Raw genomic sequence first — 25421 nt, forward strand, 5'->3', positions numbered from 1 at the left:
TATATTAGTATTTGTCGATCATTTTAGTCGATACGCAGAAGTTATATCTTTACCTAATATCCATAGTAAAACCATTGCCAAAGCTTTTGTTACAAATATCGTCTTAAGACACTCAACGCCTACTCAACTCCTTACAGATCGAGTGCCGAATTTAATCTCCAAAATGTTTAAAGAAGTATGTAAATTACTCCATATAAAAAGACTCTTAACAACTGCATATCATCCTGCATGTAATGGAATAGTCGAACGATTTAACAAAACCCTTATTGACATCATATCACATTATGTCGCCAAAGATCAACGAGACTGGGATGAATGGATCCCTTATGCACTCTTTGCTTACAACACAACCATTCATGCATCTACGAATGATAGCCCATTCTTTTTACTGTACGGAAGAGATCCCATTTATCCGTTTGATTTAATTACTTGTCCTACTAGGACTAGATATGATATCGATGATAACTTTGCTGCAGAGTTACATCTTCGAATGTCTAACGCACACAAAATAGCACAGAAACACGCCGAACAGACAGCTAAAGAACGTCAAACACATCACCGCCGTACTCATAAATTATCTACTTATCATGTGGGAGACCGTGTTTTCCTAAACGAAGTCATTATTTCTCAAGGTCTAAAGAAAAACTAGCACCGAGATGGTCAGGTCCTTTCCGAATAGTAACAGAATTAAGTCCTGTCACATTTATAATCGAAAATATTCACACCAAGAAACAACTCCAAGTTCATGCTAATCGATTAAAACATTGTAGTGCACAATTAGAATTTGAAAGGGAAAAGCCTGTAACTACAACTGTCACGAAACCCCAATCTTTAATATCAGATAATCCAAATATCGCAGATCCATGGGATGAATTTATCCTAACCGAAATGTCCCAACAATCGGAAGACCTACCGGAAATAGAAGAGGAATCGGAAGGAGAGGAAGAACCAACAGAAGAGGAAAAACAAATAGAGGCCACTCCACAACAAATCACACGACCGGATGCAGAGGAAGAGCAACCGGAAACAACGCCTCCTTACGCTCTTAGAAGCCGAGGCCCAGTGCCTGACCAGCCTTAGGTAATGCCTCGACCCCAACGGAGTAGTCGTATTCCTCGACGAACTCCACGGTCTTACTCAACCTCTCCCTATGCTCTTAATCATTATTATTTATCTCTTAGCTAAGGAAGTTACCTAGTCGGAGGAGAGAGAGAAAGGAAGAGAGTTTATAATTTTATTCTAATATCTAATATTATCATATAAATAACTTGTACTCCTGTACTTAATCCTCCAACCTTTCCCCGACCTCCTCGAAATACCAACCGTCACCACTAATCTCAGCCTAAGAAATCCTTCTCTTATTCTCACTCCTCATTTTAAATTCTTCAATTAATAACCTGCTATATGCTAATTACTTTTTCCCCATATTTTTTCTTTCTATACATGGCTATATATCATCACTTTTTGTTTTATTATCATTGTAACCATTAAATCACATATTTACCTGATGTAACTTAATAACAATAATAAACATTTATATTTAGTCATATGTTTATGTTATTGTGGTTTGTTTTCACCATGTTGTCATAACAAGAGAGAGAGAGTACTTAATAACTGTAAACTATAAATATCAATACACGCGACTGTACGCGATGTATCTATTCTTATGATTTTACGACTCTGTTAATATCTCTTTGTCAATTTATAACTGTTAAATTAATTATATAACCTTATTTTATCCCTGAGAGAGAGAGAAAAAAATCAATTATAACTGTTTAACTCAAAATCGATCTTGCCCATTGAGAACAAGCACGATTTTAGAAAGGCCAAGGTGATGTGAAGATCCTAATTCGGATATGTCTATATCAATTCACATTGTAGCTATACTTTCTTTTAATAACTGTCAACTTTTACACCTGGGAGTTAAACATCTGTTAAGTTCTCAGCCTAATAAAGACGGTTTCTCATCACCTTTCGACCTAATATCGCGAGTTTAACAATTCAACATTAGAAAAGAACACAAAGTGAGTCAGTTCTTCCATCGGATTACTTCTACGTAATATCTGTGCTCATTTGGATACCTCTTCGCTTTTGAATATCAAGAATCGTCTAATATCAAGAATCGTTTAATGTCAAGAATCGCCTAATATCGAAGGAACTATTGGACTTAACACTATCTTCCCGAACTTTCTTTCTTACCGACTGGATCCAGATCAAGATATCAAAAAGGTATTTATTGCCACGTGTATGAATTGTAAACTCTCTCTCTCGAGAACGCTCAGTTAACTTTACTATCGAACTTTACTATCAACATATTGTAAGATATGTATTCCTTATCATTACCTATTAAACATTTGTTATGTTAAAACAGTCTACGAAAGAATCACTTCTGGTGCGCTGTCTCTCCTTACATCCCGACTCTGATCGCTCCGTTACGCGACCGCTCGCGTGACCTAAATAACGCGGCTTCCCTGTCCGCCGAGACGCAGTGGTGTCATCCTGACAGGGTACCAAAGAGGTGCCGACCCTTTGGTCACAGTTACAACTTATTTTACCTAAGAAATATTACAGATTTAATCAAAGAAGACACAGTCTGTTCAAAAATATCTTTTGAAAATCACCTTTATTCTAATTATGTGTTCCGGTGTTCTAATCTTCTTTGATTAAATTAAAATTATCATCCAGCAAAATTCTACAAATAAAAATTTTTCAAATAATTCGTCACCAGAGGGAAAAGACCAAAATCTAATAAATCTAATAATAATAATAATAATAATAATATAATATATCTAGTAGATTAAATATTATTAACAATCGTTGGTATAAAACTCATCTACAAACGAAATTTGAACATTGTTCTATGTATGACTTGCGTGACACATAAACTTTAATGCAGTTTTATGGACAGAACAAGTAGTAAATATACTAATACTCTTACATTATGTATTTAACATAATATATAGTTTATTTTATAAAGTAAGGATTATTAGTTTATTATAATTGCTTTATCAATAAATTTTGCTGCATTTTTANAGCATTTAATGGAAATGTAAAATACAATCCTTTTAATTTTAAAAATTACAATTTAAATTATATATGTTTATTAAAAGACAATCAAATGATTCCCCCAAAACCATATACTCCTGATTATACGAATAAGATATATGCAAGAAATTTTATATCATTATTTGAAGATATAGGATGCATTAACCATCATAAAATTTAAATTATATATGTTTATTAAAAGACAATCAAATGATTCCCCCAAAACCATATACTCTTGATTATACGAATAAGATATATGCAAGAAATTTTGTATCATTATTTGAAGATATAGGATGCATTAACCATCATAAATTTACAAATTTATTTTATGACAATTATAAAGATGGATATACTTTATATTGTTTTGACCTTACTCTTGATCATTCTGCATCAGAATCACATATTAGTGTTAGTCAACAAGGAAACATTTCAGTGGAATTAAAATTTTCAACCGATATATTAGTGTGAGATCAGCCTTCGGTACAAATCCATTCGTACCACTTAATTGGCACAGATTATCCGAAATCTGTTCTCTGAGTTTCGGATCGAGAGATCCGATTTTATGTCAAGATTTGTTTGACCGGGAGGGCAGTAATATTTAGGCTTAAGGAGGATTGAAGACGGTAAAGTCTCTATCCGAATTTGTCAGGTTCCGGACACCAGTTTGTCAATTATTCAATCCGCGGACAAACATGCGTGTGATTATTTTATAGATTTGATTCAGAGACATTCTTTGAACAAACAAATAAGATTAAATTTAATTAAAAAGATAAATCAAATAAAAGCAGTACAAATATATGACAATGAAAGACAATAAATACAATATATAAGCTATAAGTCGAGATATATATTTATAGACTTATATTTAACCGATATACGATCGAGAGAGAGAGATTACAATATCGTTATTAAACATACAATCTGTTTTAGTTGTCGTTCGTCTTTTTCTTGTAGGCAAGGGACACTTTAGAGATAAAGTTCATTTACTTCTTTCCATGGGAGATCGAGATGTGAACAAATTTAAAGTATATCTACTATGTGCTAACTCTGGGATTATTCTATGTGACTCGTCTAAGGGCGTTGGCCATCAGGAGAAATATGTATGGAGTCCTGACTCTTCCAGGGGACCTATTCTGAGCTCTTCCGATAACTCAACGAGAGCGATACACGGGTCATTCGATAAGTCCCTTTAGTGAAAGGCAGTTAACGAACCTTACACAAATTGCTATTCTGAGCTCTACGTTAAGTGGGTTTCGCTACGGGTAGTCGGTCGAGATGCGTCTGGGTTCCACGCTATCGATAGCTATTACGTTTTNAGCTACTTACTTTTATTTCTGCAGATAGAGCATTTTTCTTAAAACACTTTGGCTCTAGCGTATCTCGTAATGCATTACATACATATATAACTAATGGTTTCGGAAGACGATAAAGTTGTTTAAAACGTGTATCGTTCAGCCGAAAAGCATCAGCTCGAAGATTAAATTGAGATTCACGACGTCGAATTATAATTTCCTCTCTCTCCAATTGTTCACGAAGTAATATCATTCTCACACCGAACGACGCCATGTTGTTTAGACTTTCGTTATGTTCCTAACGGCAGGTTGAGAGTGACCGATAACAAAAGCTCAGTTATCACACGTGGCTATCGGGACCGAAAACGAAACGTACGGGTCAGAATAGCATTTTCACGGTTGATTAAACGCGAATCACGTGGTTCTGCTAGAAACTGGTTTTTATCGTATCCGTTAGCTTAACGATACTACTCAGAATAGGTCCCCTGCTTGGTTTAGTATTTCGTTAATTTTGAACTTATTGGTGTTGATGTTGTTTTTAATTTTATTTTTTAATTTGGCTGCTAGTGTAACACCATGCTTACTGAAAATTTTTTTGTATTTTTCAAATGTTCCCTTGATATAGGGGAACAACGTATATGTGGTGTTCTCATTCTTATTTTTAACGTTGAATCTGTNCCTGTTTTCAAAACCCTGTACTAATTAGTTACTAACTACTCTAAGAAAAATGGACAGAATTGTGTTTCTTATTCTCATGTTTTTAACGAACTATTTTCTTTCTTAGTTAATTCTACTTTTGGTTAATTTTAACAAGGACTTTGCGTCGGAATGTCTCCCTCGTCACGTGACTTTCATTTCTTTGAAAAGGTTCGAACTTGTTCTCGAAATACACACTTTTTTTTTAATGCTCTGTGGTACAGAGCATTAAAAATAGTACAAATAAAAATAAGTGCCTCACAGAGGCACTTTTACTTATTTGTCCACAATTGGAAACTTAATTTTACTATTTATTCAAGGTAAAATACGTTCTTCGTATCATTTTTTGGATACGAAGAACAAAGCCCTCTTTCGTTTCTGCGTTAAATAGGTTTTCAGTCTACAGTAAAATTTAACATAGAAAATCGCGCCGTTCTGGAATTTCCGTTTAGGCAAGTTTTTTTTTTTTTTTTTTATTCGGGTCCAGTTTTTGACAAGTTTTATCGTAATGATTTTCAAAATCTTTATGTTTATTGCTTTTTTAAATTATTAAATTTAAATTTTTTAATTTAAGATGCTTATTTTATTGATTTCTGTCATCATTGCTTGATATAACCGTTTATATTTCCTCCTTAACTCTAATTTGATAAATTTTCATTTATATCCAGCTGTTAAACTTATAAAATTTTCTTCAAAAAGGACGGGAAAAAAGATTCATTCTTAATGAGCATAGAATAAAGTCTCGAGTATTTGAACTTTGTAAATAGTATACATAATACAATAGTACACATGACTACGTCCCATAAACAGTTATTCCGTATGTGTATGCATACTATTTTGTTTATTTCCACTAATTCTTTATCTGTCAATGTTTCATTAACTTGAGAAATACAATATAATATTTCTTAATAGAAATACAAATGTAATATTTCTTAATATTACATTTATTAACATAGAAAGCCTTGTTTTTAAATATAAAATTCATTTGTTAACTAACTTAAAATTCTGAAAACAGATTTTACTTATGTTCAAAAACTTTCAATTGCATATTTATGCAAACAGATTTTATAATAAAAGTATTATTGAATATAATTTCTCTTGATCAATGTAAGAGAAATAAAAAAAAACGCGTAAGAAGAAAATTTTTAAAATTTAGCCATGTTAGAAGTAAATTTAATCATTTTGGAAAATATTTAAATCTGCTTATTAGTTGATTATTCTTATTATGGGATTCTGTATTTAAAAGACTTAATTCATATATTATCTGAGAAAATTGTCAATTTATTTGAATTATGTTATTTAACATTATTTTTTAAAATAATGTTTTAAAAATAATTTATACCGGTGATACAAAAGTCCTTCGAAATGACAGCCGTTTGTAAATAAACACCTATTAATAATAAATATATGCATAGATAAGCAAAAACAAAACACTAAATTAAAGGAAAAGAATCCAGTTCGCTACTGTATAAAAAAAATTAAGAAAATTAAACATTCTTGACCCCGCAAATGCCTGCTATGTCAAAGGACTTCTGGATCACCCGATAAAAATGCTTCGTAAAAATATATATTACACGTAGGTGAATGTTGTTATTGTTTCGGATCACGGGATGACTACCAAAACTATATTCCGTACCAGAACCATTAGTTTGGATGACGTTCTCTCTCCTAAAGACATCAAAGTTATGCTAAATGTACATTACAATTCCATGATATGGCCCGTTGAAGGCAAGGAAGAAAAAGTCAGTGAAATTTTTACATTGTAAACGTTTTAAAATGTCGCATTCAAAATTCGTTATCTTTTTTTTTAGGTTTACCAGAGTTTAAAGAACGCCAAAAAAGCGGGATTGCATGTTTATAAAAAAGAGGAATTATCAGATCATTATCATTATAGAAATCATAGACTTATTGCACCAATAATCCTCTTTGCAGACAAAAACTATAATATTTTACCGGTAATTTTATTTAATATTTATAATATATACATATTGACTTAATAATAAATATTCTTCTTTAGTTACGTAGTTCTTCTAAAGTGAAACCGTATTATCCTCTTGCATCTATTTTAACATATTTACAACCGGGACTTCATGGTTTGGATCCGTTTTCTGAAGGAAGTGAAGACATGAGGACTATATTTTTCGCTTCGGGTCCAAGTAAGAATTTACTCTTAAGCAAATTTTCGTTGAAATGCTTTAAAATTAATAGCAAAAATTCTTTACAGGTTTCAAAAAAAATCACGTGTCTCCTCCATTAGAAATGGTAGATCATTACAACGTTTTTTGTCACGTCCTTGGCATAACGCCGCTTCCCAATAATGGTTCTTATGATCGAGTCAAAGAATTTTTAATTCCGAAAACTGTTTATACATAATCTTGAAAATTTTCATTACGAGGAAATAATTTATACAACTATTTTTCTACAGCATCTATTTACAACCAAACTTTTAGCACACAAATAAATTTCTGTATATAATTCTCACATTTTCAACATGTTATTTTTTTAAATTAAAGTAGTCAAGCAATTGTAAATTTATAACTTTTTGGATAATTTTATATACTTTGTCACGAATTATATTAAACAGTATAGTTTGACATCTCTTGAATTTTCTACTACCCTCATTTGTTGTGCAAAATATAAGCTACTATTTATTTAATGCAGACGAGCAGCGATAGTAAAGCACCCGTAGACAGTGAAGCATTACTGTCAATATGGCATCCAAAAAGAATGGATGATGCAAAATTATAATAACAAAAAAGTTCGTTCCGAGTGTATTTTAAGGAACATAGTCTATATTTTCAAACTATGTGCGTAATAATACGAATGTATATGTACTGTATGTATACATACAGATGAAATACTGTACTAATATTTATGAATCGCCATTATTTTATCTCTAAAAACTTTTAAGCAGCACGTTACTATAATTTTGTTGCCATGTTCGAGAAAGAAAGCACGATTATTATCCTAAGTGTTATTGCTATACGTCTGCATGCATATTTTTAATTTATTTAAAATATTTGTTCTCCATCTCAAATTAGTAGTGTCTTGTCCCTGTACATCATACTTTTCCTGATAACAACAGAATTATGCCGGTTATCTATGTAATATTCAGGAAAAAATTTTTGAATTGAAATCATATGACATCCTATCTCGACTGGAAGGTCCTATATCGGGGCCTCCTGCCCCTAAGCTTTCAATATCTGGTCTTGACATTCGTCTAATACTGTTCTCGAGATTACGAAATAACAGACAAACAAACAGACGGATAGACGACAGTGGAAATTTATAGGTTCAATTTTTTTCAAATTGCAGCCCAATAATTCAAAATGAAAAAATCTAACTATTCTTCAGTGCATCGACATTTTTGTATATACCACATCAGTTCTATTGCTATGAACTTCCAAAACTACATTATATATTCACGGCAATTGTTCACTAGGACGGAATCAATTTAATATTTCATTTATTCAGTGTAGTCATTTATTCAATTTTTAATGTAGCATATTAGATATATGCTACACTAAAAATTTAAAGAAATCAAAAAGAATGCTTGTCTATCGAAAAATCTTGCATATAAGAGGGTAGCTAAGAAGTGACTAAAATGTATTTAATATAATTAAATATCTGCAAGCATAAAATTTTTCATGTCGTTAAACGCCAACTTCATTTTGTGTTTCCAAACTGTACAATCCATTTATTTACGTCCTCTATCGGTGTGATATTACTATACCCTATTGATTTTTCATTGACTACCCAAAATGCGTTTTCTCTCGAGGTGCGACCGGTGATGACACAACTCGTCATAAGCGTGGTTTGCAGAAATGAACCAATGAAAATACCCTAGTTTCTGTAACAATGTAAATCTCTCTCTTAGCATGCCAGAAATACAGAGATCCTTTATAATTATTTTTTTAAATTTAGTAACGCTTTGAACAGTTCCTTCAAAGAATTTACAGGTGAGCGAGAAGTTTTGTTAAAAGGGATGCAATTTTATACATCACATCAAACTTTATTGTAATATACAACATAAATTTTCGATAAAGAAACATATATAACAAAGTATCACAAATTTCGAAATCTAAACGAAAATATAAATATTCATTCATAAATTTTTGAATATTTGAATTTTAAGTCTACAGTTATTTTAATAACACTTACAGTGAAACATATACACATTTTAAAGTTTTAACTAAATATGATCTAATATTAAGTTTGTAAAACCGCGTTATATTTTACTTGAAGTTTAACTTCTGATCCGATTTTTGAATCAATTACTATTTAAGAAATTAAGTTCAGGTTACTATTTAAGAATATGATAAAATCTAAATTTTTTGGCGCTAGCCGCTTTCTTCGGAGAGTAGTCAGTTGTTTTTCTTTTAAAAAAAACTCTTTCTGGAGGCACTGATGTTCCTGGTATACATAGATATTTTATGGCAAGTTGATATAATTCTGGAAATATTTGCTTATGATTTTTCCAAAACTCCAACGGGTTTTTAGATCTCTGTAAATAAGTCATTTCTAGATATTGCCTTATCATCAGGATTCCTATGGAGGTACGATTGCAATTAGATTTTACCTGTGCCACTTTATCATCAAAATATTCCCAAACAGCGTTAGTATTTGTAGAAAAGGATCTTGTGGAAGTGCTCTGTTCTTGATTTTTAACAATTTGAATGTCACTTTCACGTAATAGATCAGACATTTCTTCATTGATCCATGTTTGGGCTTCATCACTATTTTTTGGAACGCCAAAACCAATCTTTTTATAACGTGGATCTAAAAATGTAGACTTAGCAACTATTTTGTTTGTTTCGAGAAATCCGAAACGTCGGCTGATGGTGATTATCAGTTCATTTTTTAACTTCTCTCCCACTGGAGTTTCTGGTTTAATATTTTTTAATAAATGATGTAGACCTCTAAACAAAGGTACAACGGAAGACATTGTGGGATACATTTCACCAGATAAAAGTGTAGTGAGATGTTGCAAAGGTTTCATTATAGCAACACAGTCTTTAAGGATGTTCCATTCTTCCTCATTTAGGAAGTCACGTGCTTTCGGAAGATCTGTAATGACAACTGAAAGAGCATCTTTTATTTCCATAAGTCTTTCGATCATTATCAATGATGAATTCCAACAGGTAGCCACATCTTGTTTAACTTTTAAAATTGGGTAACCCATTTGAACTTGCACTTTTTTAAGTTTCTCTATAAATAGCACACTATGTTTAAAATATCTCACTAGCCCTCTACATTTTTTAATAACAGTATTTAATTCAGTAATTAAGTTAATTGCTTCATTAATACTCAAATTAAGGGTGTGGACTACACAAGAATGGTGATGTTTTTTTAAATAGTCTATTATTGCACTTTTTATATTGGCTTTGTCGTCTGAGACTACAGTCACAACTTTATCGAATACATCCCATTCTTTCAATATTGTTGATAAAACGCTGCCAATATTTTCAGCCGTAAGGGTGTTTATAAGTTTTCTAGTGCATAACACGCGAGCATGCATTTCATCATCATGAATAAAGTGAGCAGTCACAGTTAAGTATGTTTGATTACTGACAGAAGTCCATATGTCAGTCGTAACTCCTACATTTTTCACTTGACTTAAAATAGATTTTAGATTGTTAACGGATTCTGAATATAAGTTGGGCAACATGTGGTTTGAGAGGGCTTTTTGATTAGTAGTATATATAAAGGATTCAGTTTGTTTACGAATTCTCTAAAACCTTCATCATCAACACTTGAAAGTGGTTGGTGTTATCATTTTAATTAATTTATTATCGATTTCTTTTCTATTCACTTCAGAGAGTTTAGTTTGTGAACCATACAGCCTTAAATGGAGGCCACGATTAGAAGGAAATAGAATAGAGTCTGCTTTCCTTTTAGGTTTTTTCTTCTTACCTGAAAGAGCAGGACCAAAATCACCAGGAATACTTGATACATTAACAATAGATGGAAGAGATGATGAAGATAAAGCTGAATTAGTTGCAGAAGCTGATAAACTTGAAACTGTAGATTGATCTTGTAATTGCAATTGCAAAGGATGCATTCTTTTTAAATGTTTCTTAAGATTGCTAGTATTTCTAAAATATTTAATTTCTTTTTTACATAAAGAACACATTGTAGTTTTTTTTAATTCATTCTTTTTAAAAATTTTCCAAACCACAGACTTTTTTGAACCTGGCTTCATCCTTGATATTCAATACAAATATTCAATTTTATTATCTGCAAATTGTCATATACCAAGCAAAATATCTCTCACTCCTCCTAATTAAACCGACAATGTTGCTACAATAGAATTTTCTCTTTTCACAATATTTAGTTTTTATTACTTCAGGTTACTTTTTTATAATGCTGTTTTATTAATCTGATTGAATACTTGTATATTAAAAGTTACTTATGGACTTTATCCGGGATGTAGTAAAAACTGAAAAACACAAAATAATATATTCTATAATATTCTTCGTATTCAATATTTCATTATATCACACTTAAAATTTTCTAATAATTTTACCTTACTAGCAAAATTATTTATTAATTGAATGTTTTCGGGCTATCTAAGAAGATATCTCCAAGATGAAAACTAAAAGTGAATACAGAATGGAATACATGGAATTTAAATGGAGCTTGCTCTATATTTAAATTAATTCAAATTCCCATTACAGATAACCCCCGTATAACACGGCACTTCTATAGCACGGATTCGCTCTAACACGGTTCGAGAATTGGTACCATCCCCCGTATAACACGGTACTTTTATAGCACGGATTCACTCTGACACGGTTCGAGAAATGGGTAAAACTCTCGTACAACATGAAATGTAATAAATTTTTACATACTTAAGTACTAATAGTTCACAAAAATTATTATTTTCGTAAACTATTAGTACTTCAGTGTGTAAATTTTCTTTTCTCATCTCCATACACATGGTCCTTCGCGAAAATTGTTTCAATTTTGCCAGATCTCGACGCTTCTGCTTCTGTGTTGCCAGATGTTTTTCCCTTATTTCATAAGTGCTTAGCACCATATAAGGAAAATTATAAGCAATCTAAAATTACATACACTTTTTGTAAAAGGTAAAGCATGAATCTGAAAATAATGCAGAAAAATGCTCAGAGGATAAGGATAACTTGCCAAAAATAAAACGCTCTCGGTTAAGTGCTTTTAGTGATGACAAAGAAAACATTGTTTAATTTATAATAATATGTATCACTTTAGAAAATTTTGATAAAGATATTTACCTTAATTATGAAAATATAGTAGCACGTTTTTTTTTAATTTTTGGAACCTAACCCTCCTTTTCGTACTAGTTCTTTGTTTCGCATAACACGGCAATTTTTTGGAACGTAACTACCGTGTTATACGGGGGTTACCTGTATATTCATTTTTCGGTTTAATCCTGAAAATGGTTGATTAGAGCCGAAAACGTTCGATTAGTAAATAATTAGTAGAGGTTTGAGTGGTTTAATGAAATAATATATTAATATTTAATCGTTTAATATTTTTTCCTTCAGATTATTTTTATCCTGAAAAAATTACTAATTAAATTTTACTTAACCAACGAGTATAGTACTCATTTTATGATCATTTGCGTTTCGTACTGTACTTAGTTCAAGAAACCATAAAATTAAAACACATTCTGAGAGTAAAAAACAAACTTACCTACGTGTTTCGTCGAACAATTGAACGTAATTTAGTACAAGGAAAATCCAAAAAATGTCAATTAATTTGTTTTCGAATGATACTGTCTACTTCTTATTAGTACAAAGCAACTGGGCAGCATTATGTAAGAATAGTTGTTTGTTCTCGAAAACTCGTTTGATTCTGCCCGAGGTTAATTTTAATATTCTACTTAATCGTTAACTGAAATCTCTGTAATTTCATGTGTAAATCAACAATTAAGCCGTCATCTCGTGTTAAGTTTAATCATTAGAAATAAATTAATTTATTCTAAAATATTCTAATTTAACAAGAGATGGCGACGTAACCGCCTATTCCTATCCAAATTATTTAATATCGTAATAATTAATTCACTGTATTATAACCGGATGAGATTCCGGTTTTATGTTTTAATTAATCTCTCTAATAAACTTATCGGATAATTGACATTTTTAACAGACACTATCACGGAATTAACTTGGTTCTCGATTCTTGCATTCGAATACTCCGGTCATTAGTTATTAACTACTCCGTAATCCAGGGGTGGCCAAAACGTGGCGCATGCGCCAAACTTGGCGCATTGGACGATTACATGTGGCGCTTCAGTCAGTTCTGAGCAACATCGCCAGATTTGGCTTCTTTGCAATTAAGAATATTACATAGAAAATTAATTTTTTATAGTCTGTCTTAGCAAGTTTATTTGTTGCACAATTCGTTGCAATGAACTTTACAGATAAAATGAGTGTTCTCCACATAGTAAATTACAGTGTATGCATGTATGTTTATTTTCGATCAGTATATAGGCGTCTAAATGACAGTGCTAACGTCCCACGATAGGGCTACTGTCCGGACGGTCCGAGAATCGGTTGGACTACTAACTTCTTGCGAGACCTGTTGAACTTTTTTTCATTTATTTATTTATTTTTTTTTTTTGCTTCTACGATGCACGATACATTCGTAGTCGTGTACACCACTCTCACTACCACCACATTTTGCATTACTTCTTGTGTGACAAAACTGAATTTTCGTCTTATGAATTGAAATACCTGATTAAGGGGTGGCCAAAATTTTTCTCCGCCCCGGGCGGCTAACACCCACGGTACGCCACTGCGCATCTGAACTCGTCTATCAAAAAATTGACGCATGGTATGCAAAAGGTTGGCCACCCCTGCCGTAATCGAACAAAGCAAATTGACAACACACTTAAAGTCGCTGCTTGTTCTCAAGAACTCTCGAAAATTAGTGTCTGTTCTCGGGAAACTAATCGATTCTGCCTAACTTTAGGTTTAAATATGGCGTCAAAACAATGCCAGGTGGTGAAAAATAATAAAGTGAGGATAGCGTTGCGAAGCCGAAATTAATAATGGAATAAAAACGTACGCTATGCTGTTGAGGCCTCTACAGATGTGAACGTGTTTATTTTTATAATAAAATACTTAATGTACTTTTTAGAAGGGAAGTTACTAGGAAAAATGGCACTTAAGACCGTCGCATCACCAATCGGCTGCCTCGAAATGGTAGTAGTGTGCGCTTTAATTAAACACATTGAACCATCTCTAGTTATAAAAAAATAACAAAATAAACCTCAAAAAAATTTTTCTGTAAAAAGTGCTGTAAAACGACACCAAACTTTGGAAACAGCCATATATTATTTGAAAAAATTCTTAGCTCCAGCTCTACACCTGTTTTTGTTTTTTCAATGCTCAGGTGTAATTTCTTCAGCTATTCTATAGAAAGTTTTGGGCTTTTCACTTTACAAACATTTAAAACATTTTGTGAATCTAACTAAAAAGTTTCAAACAACTTATATTGTACTTCTGACATATCTCGACCAGAAATATATTCATGATATACCTTGTTTACTTTTTCAGAATTAAACAACAAAGAAAAATGGAGGATAATCATGTATTTAATATGCATTAGACAGTTTAGCGCTTTTTTTTTACGAAAGAAAACACAACACTAGGAAGCAACTCCCTAATCTTTATTTTGCAAAATATATCATTGACATAAGATTCTGCAAAATAAATTTAGGCCTGTATAAAACCATAATCTGAATTTGTGTAAGGCGGATTGTGTTCTTTTATTTATCTAGTTTATTTTACGGAACATTTTATAAACTGAAAACGACTATTTTTAAGAAAATACTGTAAATCGAAATGCAATTTGAAAAATAAAAGTTAAGGAGTTGCCTCCTTATGTCGTGTTTTTTTTCCATATAAACAGGAAAAGCAATGCCATCGAAAATTGTCTAAAACGTGAAATTAAACAAAATTAATTTATATCAACTGTAATCAATAATACCATAATGTAAAAATATATATTTTAGTAGCTTATAAATGATAATTAAAATCGGGCTGTTCGTTGTATATTTGAAGTACAGTAATTATCGAGTATGTATTAAATAATCAAAATGGTTATATACAAAATTAATGTAAGTATGTATTGCCATAACTTTTTTAAAGTAAGGGGTCAGTCAATTGTAAAAAAAGACAACCACTTCAGGTATAGTGGTAATAATAGTAAATAACTAATAGCTACTACAGAAAACATTTACAAGTTAATTGGTATTTTCTCTTTTCTATGAATTCCTCCCATTTAAATATAGAAAAATGATTGAGTCTTCTTTTACAACTAACAAGTTATATTGGAATGACCAAATATGTTAATCTGTCACAAATAAACCACTGTCAAACATAATGAACATGTCTAAAAGATTTAATCTCAGAAAAGAAAACTTTAGAGACAAAATAACCTTTCTTCTTTTGTGAAAGTAAGACAATATTTAAATATTTTTTGCCAGCTTTTTTCAGTTTGTAATTTGGATTGTGATAAATATGGATTTAAATTACAAAACAAAACTTTTAATTTCTTTCCTAGGGTAGAACCAACTGGAACAAATTGAAAAGATCTGGGTGGGCAACCTTTTTTTATAACATGGGCCAGAATAAATTTTACGTTTTTTTTCGCGGGCCGTAGTAGTTAATTAACACCTTGTGACCTGTAAATTTTTAGTCTGCAAATATGAAATAAATAAATAAATAAAAAGAAATTAATTACTACAGTCGACCGCCCCGTATAACACTGTTGATTATTCCGTTTTATATGAATTCCATGTTGTATAAGTCACTTAGATTTTACAAATGCGTGTGCCGGGCTGTGAACGGCTCACCTATTTGTAAAATCTAAGTGACTTTAAACACAATAAAAACAGCACTATGTAGTTGGATACCACAGACATTACATTTTCTAATTGCATAGCTTTTGCACATAGATTTTCTTGATGGATGATGCGATGAGATATAAATAATTTAGAAAAATTCTGTTCTTCCACTTTTTGTTTGAATAAGGAAATGACTTCCTTATTTTTTCCTGTCATTGCTGCCACAACACTTCAGGAAATAATATTCAATTTAAACTAGACGAATTACATCGAAAAATATTTATTTATAATTTCTTCTAAACATCTCGCGGGCCGGATAAAAAGTTTTCGCGGGCCGTAGCTGGCCCGCGGGCCGGGGGTTGCCCACCGTTGATCTATAAAATACATGAAAAGTTATATAAACCTATTATTTTTGTATAATAAAATGTTCATTTCAATTAACAATTAATTATATGCAGTTATAATCAGACTTTGACAATTTGATTACTGTATATGTATTCTTAAAGTTAATATCAAATATAGTTCATATCTTCTGTATAATTCTTTATAATAAACTAGCTGGGGTACCAGCTTCGCTCAGGGAGTTGATATGAGATTGTGGTAGTTGGAATAAAAGGATAAACTTTAAAATATAAGAGGTAAAAATATTTTATTGAAAACACATTCTAACTAGTTACAATACCTGTTTATAAACAACATTTTTTGTTTTGTTATCCGGGGTATATATGTACAAATTTTTCGAATTTCCTACTCGAAAGCAAGCTACGTATAGTTGACCATGAGAGAAGCAGAAGTCTTTGAGGTTGATGCCGCAATGTTTTAAAGTGTGTCCTTGCGCTTTGTTAATTGTAAAACTATATGCTAATTTGATTGGAAATTGCAGTCTTTTAAATAGAAATGGCAGTTCAGTAGAGATCAGTGGTATTCTGGGGATAAATACTGTGTCCCCTTTGTCCTTTCCAGTCATAAGTTTGGCTTTGATGATGTTATTTGATAGCTGTTTGACGATTATCCTTGTTCCATTCCATAGTTTTGGTGAGCATTCCATAACATTCAAGAGTTTATATTCAGTCACTATATCACTTTGACTACTCACACTTCACTGCTTGTTTTTATTCACTCACTGCACTACTTTGGAATTTTCACTTCTTTTTTGATTCTTCCCTTCATCACTGATAAGAAACTGATGTTCAAACCCACAACGCATCTTGCTTTATATACCACCACCAATGGGTAGTCCCACCCATACAAAAAAAGCCTTTGAATGGTCCACAATGTTCCAGAACATTCTGGAATGCTCTCGAATGTTCTGGACTGTTCTAGAAATTTCTAGAGGGCGAAACTTCCAGCCCTTATATCTTCAACAGCACGCCCTTCAAGTAAAAACGGGAACCTTCTTCGTGGATGGGGGATAGAGGGCTACCACACCATATAACTCCCTCGATCGTACTGGGACTCGTTTTTGAGTTTTAGCGGCATGCACATTGTATACTTACCTTTATAATATATATTGATATTAATGATTATAAAAAGGGAATTTTTCAAAAAAATAAAATCAATCAATTTTAGAAAAATATTTTTGTTTTCTTGGCATATTTGATTGCATTAAGTTTATTTTTTTACTCTTATATAAAGCATTGAAATTAAAAAGCAATAATTACAGAACAACAGAAAGTATATATGTAAACATATAACATATGGCATACACAATATACACTGAATATACCAGTATTAATATAATACAGTTTTGCTGTTTTTTTTAATTTTCAGCTGTTGTCAGTGTTCCTTGAATTATGACCCTACTAACTAGTGACTTACAATAAGATTTTGGGCTTTTCACTTAATATGAAATTGAGGATGTCTATATGCCTGAAAAACATTTTATGGCTACATTTTACAAAGAAGCTATGTATATAATATGTTGTGATGCAATACCTAGCTGTATATAAGTCAACGCTATATATATATTTATATAGTGTTGACTTATATCTCAGAAAATAATGTATGATTAGAATTCTACAAAATGAATTGAGCTGAGCTACAGCCTAAGCTTTTGACAGTCAGCTCAACTCTTGACTGGAATCCAGAATTGCAGCTCAAGTCTAATCCATATTCAGAGTTTTTTGTAATTCAAGGTAGTCTCCGTCCAATCCACTTCAAATTGTCAAGGCTGTACTGTACAGTACATGTTTTGTTAGAAATAAATGTTATTTGTATCATTTTAAAATATTATCCTTATTACTTTTGAAAAGTCTTTTAATTTAAAAATTGTTTAGTTCAATTGCTTAATGCTCAATTAGTTTTTATTTGATAATAGTTTATTTATCTCATTTTAACAACAGATAACTAAAAACATTATCCAACTAACTGTTTATCTGTTATTATTAGAGATGCAATTTAATTTCAAAAATGGACTTTACTCCAACATACATGAGCTTAGCTCTGCTCAGTTGTCAGCTCCAGTCCAAATTCACAGCTAGCCTGTCAAGACCTCAGCTCAGCATTTCCAAATAGCTTAGCTGAAGTGAGGTGAGCCAAGCTTTGCTTAACTCTACATACGATAATAAAAAAATGTTTTATTTTGGATTGTATGCAGTTTCTCAATCTGCATTCTACCATTAAGATTTGCTCATTCTAAAAATTTGGATATAAATGTCCATCATATCAGAGTTATAATGCAAAATTTAGATTTGCTACATACAGATTATGTATATGTTATAGTTTGATACATATGAGAATAATGCTAAAATTACATATTGTTATATGTGATCAAAAGAATTATTTCTGTTGTTTACATAAAATTTATATAAAGCAATAGAAACAGACTGTAAATAAATTAACAAAATAAAATGGTTTAAATAATGATTAAGTCATGCCAAACTGCTATACAAAGTACCAATGAACAGGATGAAAATCTTTTAGCAGTAGGGAAAATTATGTTTAATCAATGCAGATGCTTTTGGTCATTTTAAATCATTATCCTCAAATATCAAAATAAATCAAATACAACCAAAGTAGAACGTATATGATGACAGGGCATAGAACGAAATAACAAATTCAAAAAATACAGAAAAAACATGTTAAAGTATTTTGTGTACTTTAATCAAAATATTTGCCTTGATTAAACATAATTTCCCTAGCTGCTAAAAAGTTTTCAGTGTTTATTGCTTTCATCAATGTACTTTTATCTGAAACAATTGCATATAAAAATTGTTTTGCTGGAGCCAAGCTTAAAATTCACCTGGAGCAAAGCTGGGTTCCCCTGCTCCAAAGCCCTGTACAAGACTACAATACATAAATTAGCCTATGTTAGAATCCACAGAATATAAGATATTTGATGTAAAAAAAAATTATAGATTATTATTGTTTCTTGTTAAAAGTTTAATGTATCTAGTTTAATAATCTAACAGTTAAAATAGCTAATTTTGTAATTATATGTGTATTAATAAACTGAAAATTTATTACACTTTTTCTAATAATAAGCTTTTGAAATTTTAGAGTTTTTAGACTCGATCTGTTGGCAACACTGACTAATTATAGTAGATAAATGCATACTTATGTTAATTAGCGTTGTTTCAATTTAATTTTAAAAGACACAATAATTTTTACTTTCTCATTATAAAGTTAAAGAGGTAAGCAAATGTTAACATAACACTGTCACCCCCATAACCAGAAAATGCTTTTAAATAAAATACCTCTGCAAGTAATGGTTTTAAAAGATTTGTGTTACAGCTCCATAGTGAGGACATGAATTAGTATTTATTCTGTAAGATGATACTGAAGGTATTTTTCTAAATTATTCCAGTAGTTATGGATGTGACATCAATCAGGTTAAAGAGTGAGTTTCAGAGTTTTAATGTAATTTTGTAGATTTTTGTTTTTGATAGAGTTTAACTTGTTTTAGATTAGGTTGACAATGCCATTGAGAGCAAAAGAAAAAGCAGCACATTTTTGTGCCAAGCTGAAGCAGGGCCCCGAGAGATATCTAAAACACTTAGAGAAAGAAAGACTTTGGGACAAGAAATGTAGATGTGAGTTGAAGAAACAACAGTAAATACTGCTGCTTCCAGGAAAAAGTTACAGAAAATGCAAGACAGGCTCTATGCCATTTGCAAAAAGCAAACAGTGTAATCAAGTACAAAATGCAGAAGAAAATATTGTGTTTAAATTAAGACACCACAGTCTTTCAGAGAGGCATTGGTAAGAACAAGAAAAGCACTACCTCACAGCCCTAGAAAATGCAAGACAGTATTACTTCATCTGACCAAGGACATTACTGATCCTTTATCAAAATTTCCACCAAAATCACATACCTCAGGTCTGCTCATATTTACTGAAAATATTGCTCAAGAATTTTACGAAAGTAATGAAATAAGCTGGCAAACACCTGGCAGAAAGGACTGTGGGTGGGAAATCCTGGTCAAGCCAAAGAAATTGAACAGAAAAAAAATCATGCTTATGATTATTGATGAAGTACAGTATTTGAAAGTTTCAAATCTCTGCATCCAGATGTACAAATAAGGCTCTAGTCTTTAAACTTTGACCAGCTAACGTAAAGTCATCTTCTGATATGCCTCATAATGTTTGTGTTTGTCATTACTGCACAAACAGTTAAAGCAACCATTACAGCTGCATTTATAGCATCTGAAAGATTCCCAGAAAAAACAGGCAACTGTGCAAAAAAATGTGTGTAATATGGAGAATGAAGCATGCATGATGGGATAAATGTAAAAAGTGTAAACACAAGTCAATGATGTTAATTTATGAAGGCACAGAGAATGATGTACAGTACTTTCTACAGAAATTGAATTGGAAAAAGTGGAGTGATATAGAGGGCATATGAAGACAATTACAAAAAGTGTATCTTTGTCAGACTTACTAAATTATATAAACAAACAATTACAATCATTTCTAGTGCACTTTTTGTGAAAAATATGTATCAAAAATATTTTCAAGCTTCTAGAGATTCAGTTCCACAGGAAGAAGCTATTTTACAAGTAGATTTTGCAGAAAATTACTCTGCAAAGGCACAGGATGAACTCCAGATGCTGCACTAGACATATGAACAGGTAACTACTTTTACAGGAGTTTTATGGGTGCCATCAGGTACCCATGCAACTCCTGTAAAAATTGGTCTCCTAAAAATATGCACTCCTTTGTAATAATCAGTAATGATTTATCTAATGGAAAATACAGTACTCTGTGTGGACTTTCCTTAAACACATCTTCATGATGCTTATTGAATTCCAGCCCAACATCAAGTAGGTGATAATCTTTTCGATGGCTGTGCAGCTCAATTTAAAAATAAATACACATTAACAAATTTGATTTTTATGCAAGAGCTTTTTATTAATTAATGGAGAATGGTCATTTTTTGAATCTTCACACGGAAAAGGTGCTGTGGATGGAGTAGGTGGTATTGTTAAGAGAACAGTATGGAATGCTGTGTATACAAGAAAACATGTGGTGATAAATGCAAAAGAATTTGCTGAATGTACCAGCAAAAAGATAAAACATATCTGCATAATTTTCTCTCCAAAAGATAAAACTGAAATGTGCAGGCCCATGTTAGATAAAAGATGGGGCCACTGAAGACAAGACAACATAGTCATAGTGCATTACTTCAAGCCAGTTTCTCACTATGTTTTAGATGTGAAGTCAGTTGCAGCATTGAGTCATATGTGAATCACCACAACTACGAGTTTTGAAAAAAAAAAAAACAGCATGTGACTCTCAAATAAAATGTATTTAACATTGGTAATTTGCAAAAGAAATTTACCATTTCAGAAATAAAGTTAAATTGCTGATGATAACATGTAATTTTTGTACACGTCACACCTGTAACCATTACATACTAATATTAATAGATTGTAAGATTTCCTTATTACCGACATATTGTTGTGGATGTTCTAAAAGACAAGGACCTAAGGTAAATGTGAAAATATAATCTTGACTTTCAAGTGAAAAGATTCATAGAAATCGGGCAATGATCTTGGTGAATAAAAATTTGATGTCATTTTTATGTCACACCTGTAACTGTGGATTTACCCCTTATAGTAAAAGTTACTTTTCCAATTCATGTATGTATACACAAACAGATCAGTGTAGTTTTTAAGGATAACCACTATAACATTTTTTCAAACTCCTTAATATTTACATAATAAGTTTTCCATGAGGGCCGTGTTTTTTCTTGTATCATGTCATGCAGGGGTTGGTGAGGTGTACCTTACTTACTTCTATTATTGTTTAGCCGAGACATTGAACAATAATAGAAGCCATTTCAAATATCTAATTGGGACTTTAATGCCAAAGTGAGGAAAAGAAACAACGAGGAACAAGTAGTGGGGACCTATGAATTTGGTGAAAGGAATGAAAGAGGAGATAGACTGGTGCAATTTGCAAGTTACCAGAACATGTATATATCGAATACATTCTTCAAGAACCCCAACAGAAAATGGACAAGGGAAGCACCAAATGCAGTGACTAAGAATGAAATTGACTACATTCTTACCAACAAGACCCACACAGTTAAAGATGTCAGCATTCTTAATAAATTCCAAACAGGCAGTGACCATCAACTAGTCAGATCGAGAATTATCTTAGATCAGGGCTGTGGAGTCGGAGTCATCAAAAAATCCACCAATTCCAATTCCCGTTTACTTACCAACTTGTTATGTACGTATATGAAACGGAGTCAGATGGTAAGGAAAAGTCAGAGTCGGTAGATTTTTACGCGACTCCACAGCCCTGTCTTAGATTTAAAACTAGAAAGACTTAAGTTAGTCAGAAAACCAAGAATATAATATACAAACATCTCCAACCCGATATATAATATAGCTACAACCAACAGACTGCCGAAAATCTATCGGGCTAGTTTTATGCTAATTATTAAATAAATTACGTAATCAATTTGGTTACGTAATTTATTTAATAATTAGCATAAAACTAGCCCGATAGATTTTCGGCAGTCTGTTGGTTGTAACCAAGAATATTAGGAATCAATATCCATAACCTAATGAAAAATTCAGATCAGTACCAAAGGGCACTAGACAAAAGACTACATGACCAAGTCAATAGCTCTCAGCTAATGAAAATCATTCTCGACTGTGCTATGATGATAGAGGACAGCAGCAGAAAACTGAACACAAGAAACTGTCTGACAAAACTAAAGATCTGTTAAAATGCAGATGAGAAATGAAAGCAAGTACTAATACACAGAGAATAGAATACAAAGAATTATGTAAGACAATAAAGAAACAGATAACAGAAGATATTAGGAAATACAATGAACAACTGATTGAGAATGCAATTGAAAATAGAAAAAGTTATAAAAGGATAAAAAGAGTGCTAATCATGGGGAAGAAACAAATAATTGCACTAGTAAACAAAATCACCAGGTCCACAAACAGAAACAAAATAATTCAACAAATAACCAAGTTCTACAGTAAATTATACAAAGCCCCAGAGATGCTTGGAGAAGAAGCACTTAACAATGGAGAAAACATCCCAGAAGTTCTAATGGAAAAAATAGAATCAGCACTCAAAACTATGAAAAATGGTAAGGCAGATGATAATGATGGAATAATAGCTGAAACATTGAAATATGCTGGCAAAAACACAGAAAATCTTAGCAAATGTATACACAGAATGCCTAAGGTTAAGATGCATACCAGATCATTGGAACAGTGCAAATATAATACTCATCCATAAGAAAGATAGAAAAGAGGATATTAAATATTATAGACCCATAAGCTTACTCCCAATTATATACAAAATATTTATGAAGATTATCAACAACAGATTAAAAAACACATTAGATGCTGCACAACCATGGGAACAGGCTGGCTTTAGAAGTGATTTCAGTACAATAGAACAAACACTGAGAGAATTATTAAGTTGTACCAATGACTATCGAATACCACTGGCAATGGCCTTCATTGACTTTGAAAAGACTTTCAACTCCATATATCCCAGAGCATTAATAGAAGCTTTAACCAACCAAGGCATTGACAAACCATACAGAGAAACTCTAGCCAATATATACAGAGAAGCAAAAGCTAAAGTGAAAATATATGACGACACTCCAGAATTTCTCATAGCCAAAGGCATTTGACAAGGATACTCAATATCACCCAAGCTCTTCATGGCAACCCTAGAAAATGTATTCTGTAAAATAGACTGGAAGAACAAAGGTATATCTATAGATGGAGAACACCTCAACCATCTACGATTCGCTGTTAATATCATCCTGATAGCTAAAAATCCTGCAGAACTACAAGTAGTAGACAGCAATTTAAACAAAGTTAGCAATGAAATTGGCCTTAAAATGATCTTGGCGAAAACAGAAGTCATTTACAATGAACTGGTAGACAATCAAGTCATAACAATAAATGACATCACACTAGAAACAGTAGTTGAATATATATGTCTGGGACAAGTAATACCCAAATCTGGCTCACTACTTCCAGAAATCAACAGGTGGATCAAACTAGCATGGTCTATATTCAGAGGAAATTCTGAAATCTTCAGGTCTAAAATGCCAATCCACCTGAAGAAAAGAGCATTCAATCAATGTGTACTACCAGTCATGACTTATGGGTGTGAACTTGGACACTAAAGAAATAACAGCAAAACTCCAAGTTGCCCAAAGGTCAATAGAGCGATGCATGCTTGAAATAACCAAGAGAGATTACAAAAGAATAGAGTGGATTAGGCTGAAAACCCAGATAACTGATATGATCCACAGAATTAAATTTCTCAAATGGCAATGGGCAGGACATCTGGCAAGGACTGACAACAGATGGTCTACGAGAATTACAACGTAGTATCCACAGGGAATCAAGAGACCAAAAGGACGTCCAAACTTAAGATGGAACTATCTGTACATTTCTATATTCAACAGTTGACTCAATGGTGAGAAAACAACCATTCTAAATGGATCATTAAGTTCTCTGTTGAGACTAATATCATCACCGCTGTTTCACTGTTGAACTCAACAGTCTCAACTATCTGAAAGACTGTCAAGTATTCAACAAACTAACATGGCGGCATTCATGAAACAAGTAAATTTTGCTTATAGAAACTATCAATTCGCTCTTGCTGTGGATGCTGTAATAGCAGACAGATTGATCTGTATATGATAAAACATGTGATTGCACAATTATGTTGGATAATTTGGTCAATATTGAAATATTAAGCTTTTTTTCAGAAACAAACTACCTCCACGAATTTGTCTAAAATTAATTACGACCGATATTTGGCCCTCTTTAAGTCTTCCTAATGATATATATATTCAAGAAACTCAAATTATTAAAGACCCACTATAGAATAAAATGATAGAGAGGGTTCATAAAAGGATTTATTCGAATAATGGTTAAGAGAATCATTTTAATTATTTAGCAATACAGTCATAATTGTTGGCTTCTCCTTAATTAAGTCAGCCATCATGAAAAGTGCCCTTTCAACAGAAACGTTTCTTTATTCTATAAAATGTGACGTCAGATCATTCAACAGAGAACTCACCGGTGATATAAGTGTTGAATTTAGAAATGTAT

At 32.1% G+C, this 25421-nt stretch overlaps 2 protein-coding genes and 1 pseudogene across 3 annotated transcripts; 2 read left to right on the plus strand and 1 right to left on the minus strand.

Annotated features, from left to right (window-relative positions):
• Nucleotides 1-6357: 6357 nt before the first annotated feature.
• LOC111619928 (ectonucleotide pyrophosphatase/phosphodiesterase family member 6-like) lies at nucleotides 6358-7598 on the plus strand. Its single transcript, XM_023361750.1, has 4 exons — nucleotides 6358-6775; nucleotides 6845-6988; nucleotides 7051-7189; nucleotides 7258-7598. Exons 1-4 carry the CDS (start codon nucleotides 6644-6646, stop codon nucleotides 7404-7406), a joined length of 564 nt encoding a protein of 187 aa, XP_023217518.1. The 5' UTR covers nucleotides 6358-6643; the 3' UTR covers nucleotides 7407-7598.
• A 1463-nt stretch (nucleotides 7599-9061) lies between these two features.
• On the minus strand, nucleotides 9062-13179 carry LOC111619929 (zinc finger BED domain-containing protein 1-like). 2 transcript variants are annotated; one of them, XM_023361753.1, is made up of 3 exons: nucleotides 12708-13179; nucleotides 9613-11472; nucleotides 9062-9537 (listed from the first exon to the last, which is right to left on the minus strand). In XM_023361753.1, the coding sequence occupies exons 2-3, from the start codon at nucleotides 10699-10701 to the stop codon at nucleotides 9337-9339; spliced, it is 1290 nt and encodes a 429-aa protein (XP_023217521.1). In that variant the 5' UTR covers nucleotides 10702-11472; nucleotides 12708-13179; the 3' UTR covers nucleotides 9062-9336. The 2 variants fall into 2 exon arrangements, with proteins under 2 accessions (XP_023217521.1, XP_023217520.1); XM_023361752.1 differs by having other exon boundaries at nucleotides 9062-11472.
• A 10031-nt stretch (nucleotides 13180-23210) lies between these two features.
• LOC111619930 lies at nucleotides 23211-25243 on the plus strand (annotated as a pseudogene).
• Nucleotides 25244-25421: the final 178 nt, after the last annotated feature.

This window comes from Centruroides sculpturatus, unplaced genomic scaffold, assembly GCF_000671375.1.
Source record: "Centruroides sculpturatus isolate CEXI.00-Female unplaced genomic scaffold, Cexi_2.0 scaffold235, whole genome shotgun sequence".
NCBI lineage: Eukaryota > Metazoa > Arthropoda > Arachnida > Scorpiones > Buthidae > Centruroides > Centruroides sculpturatus.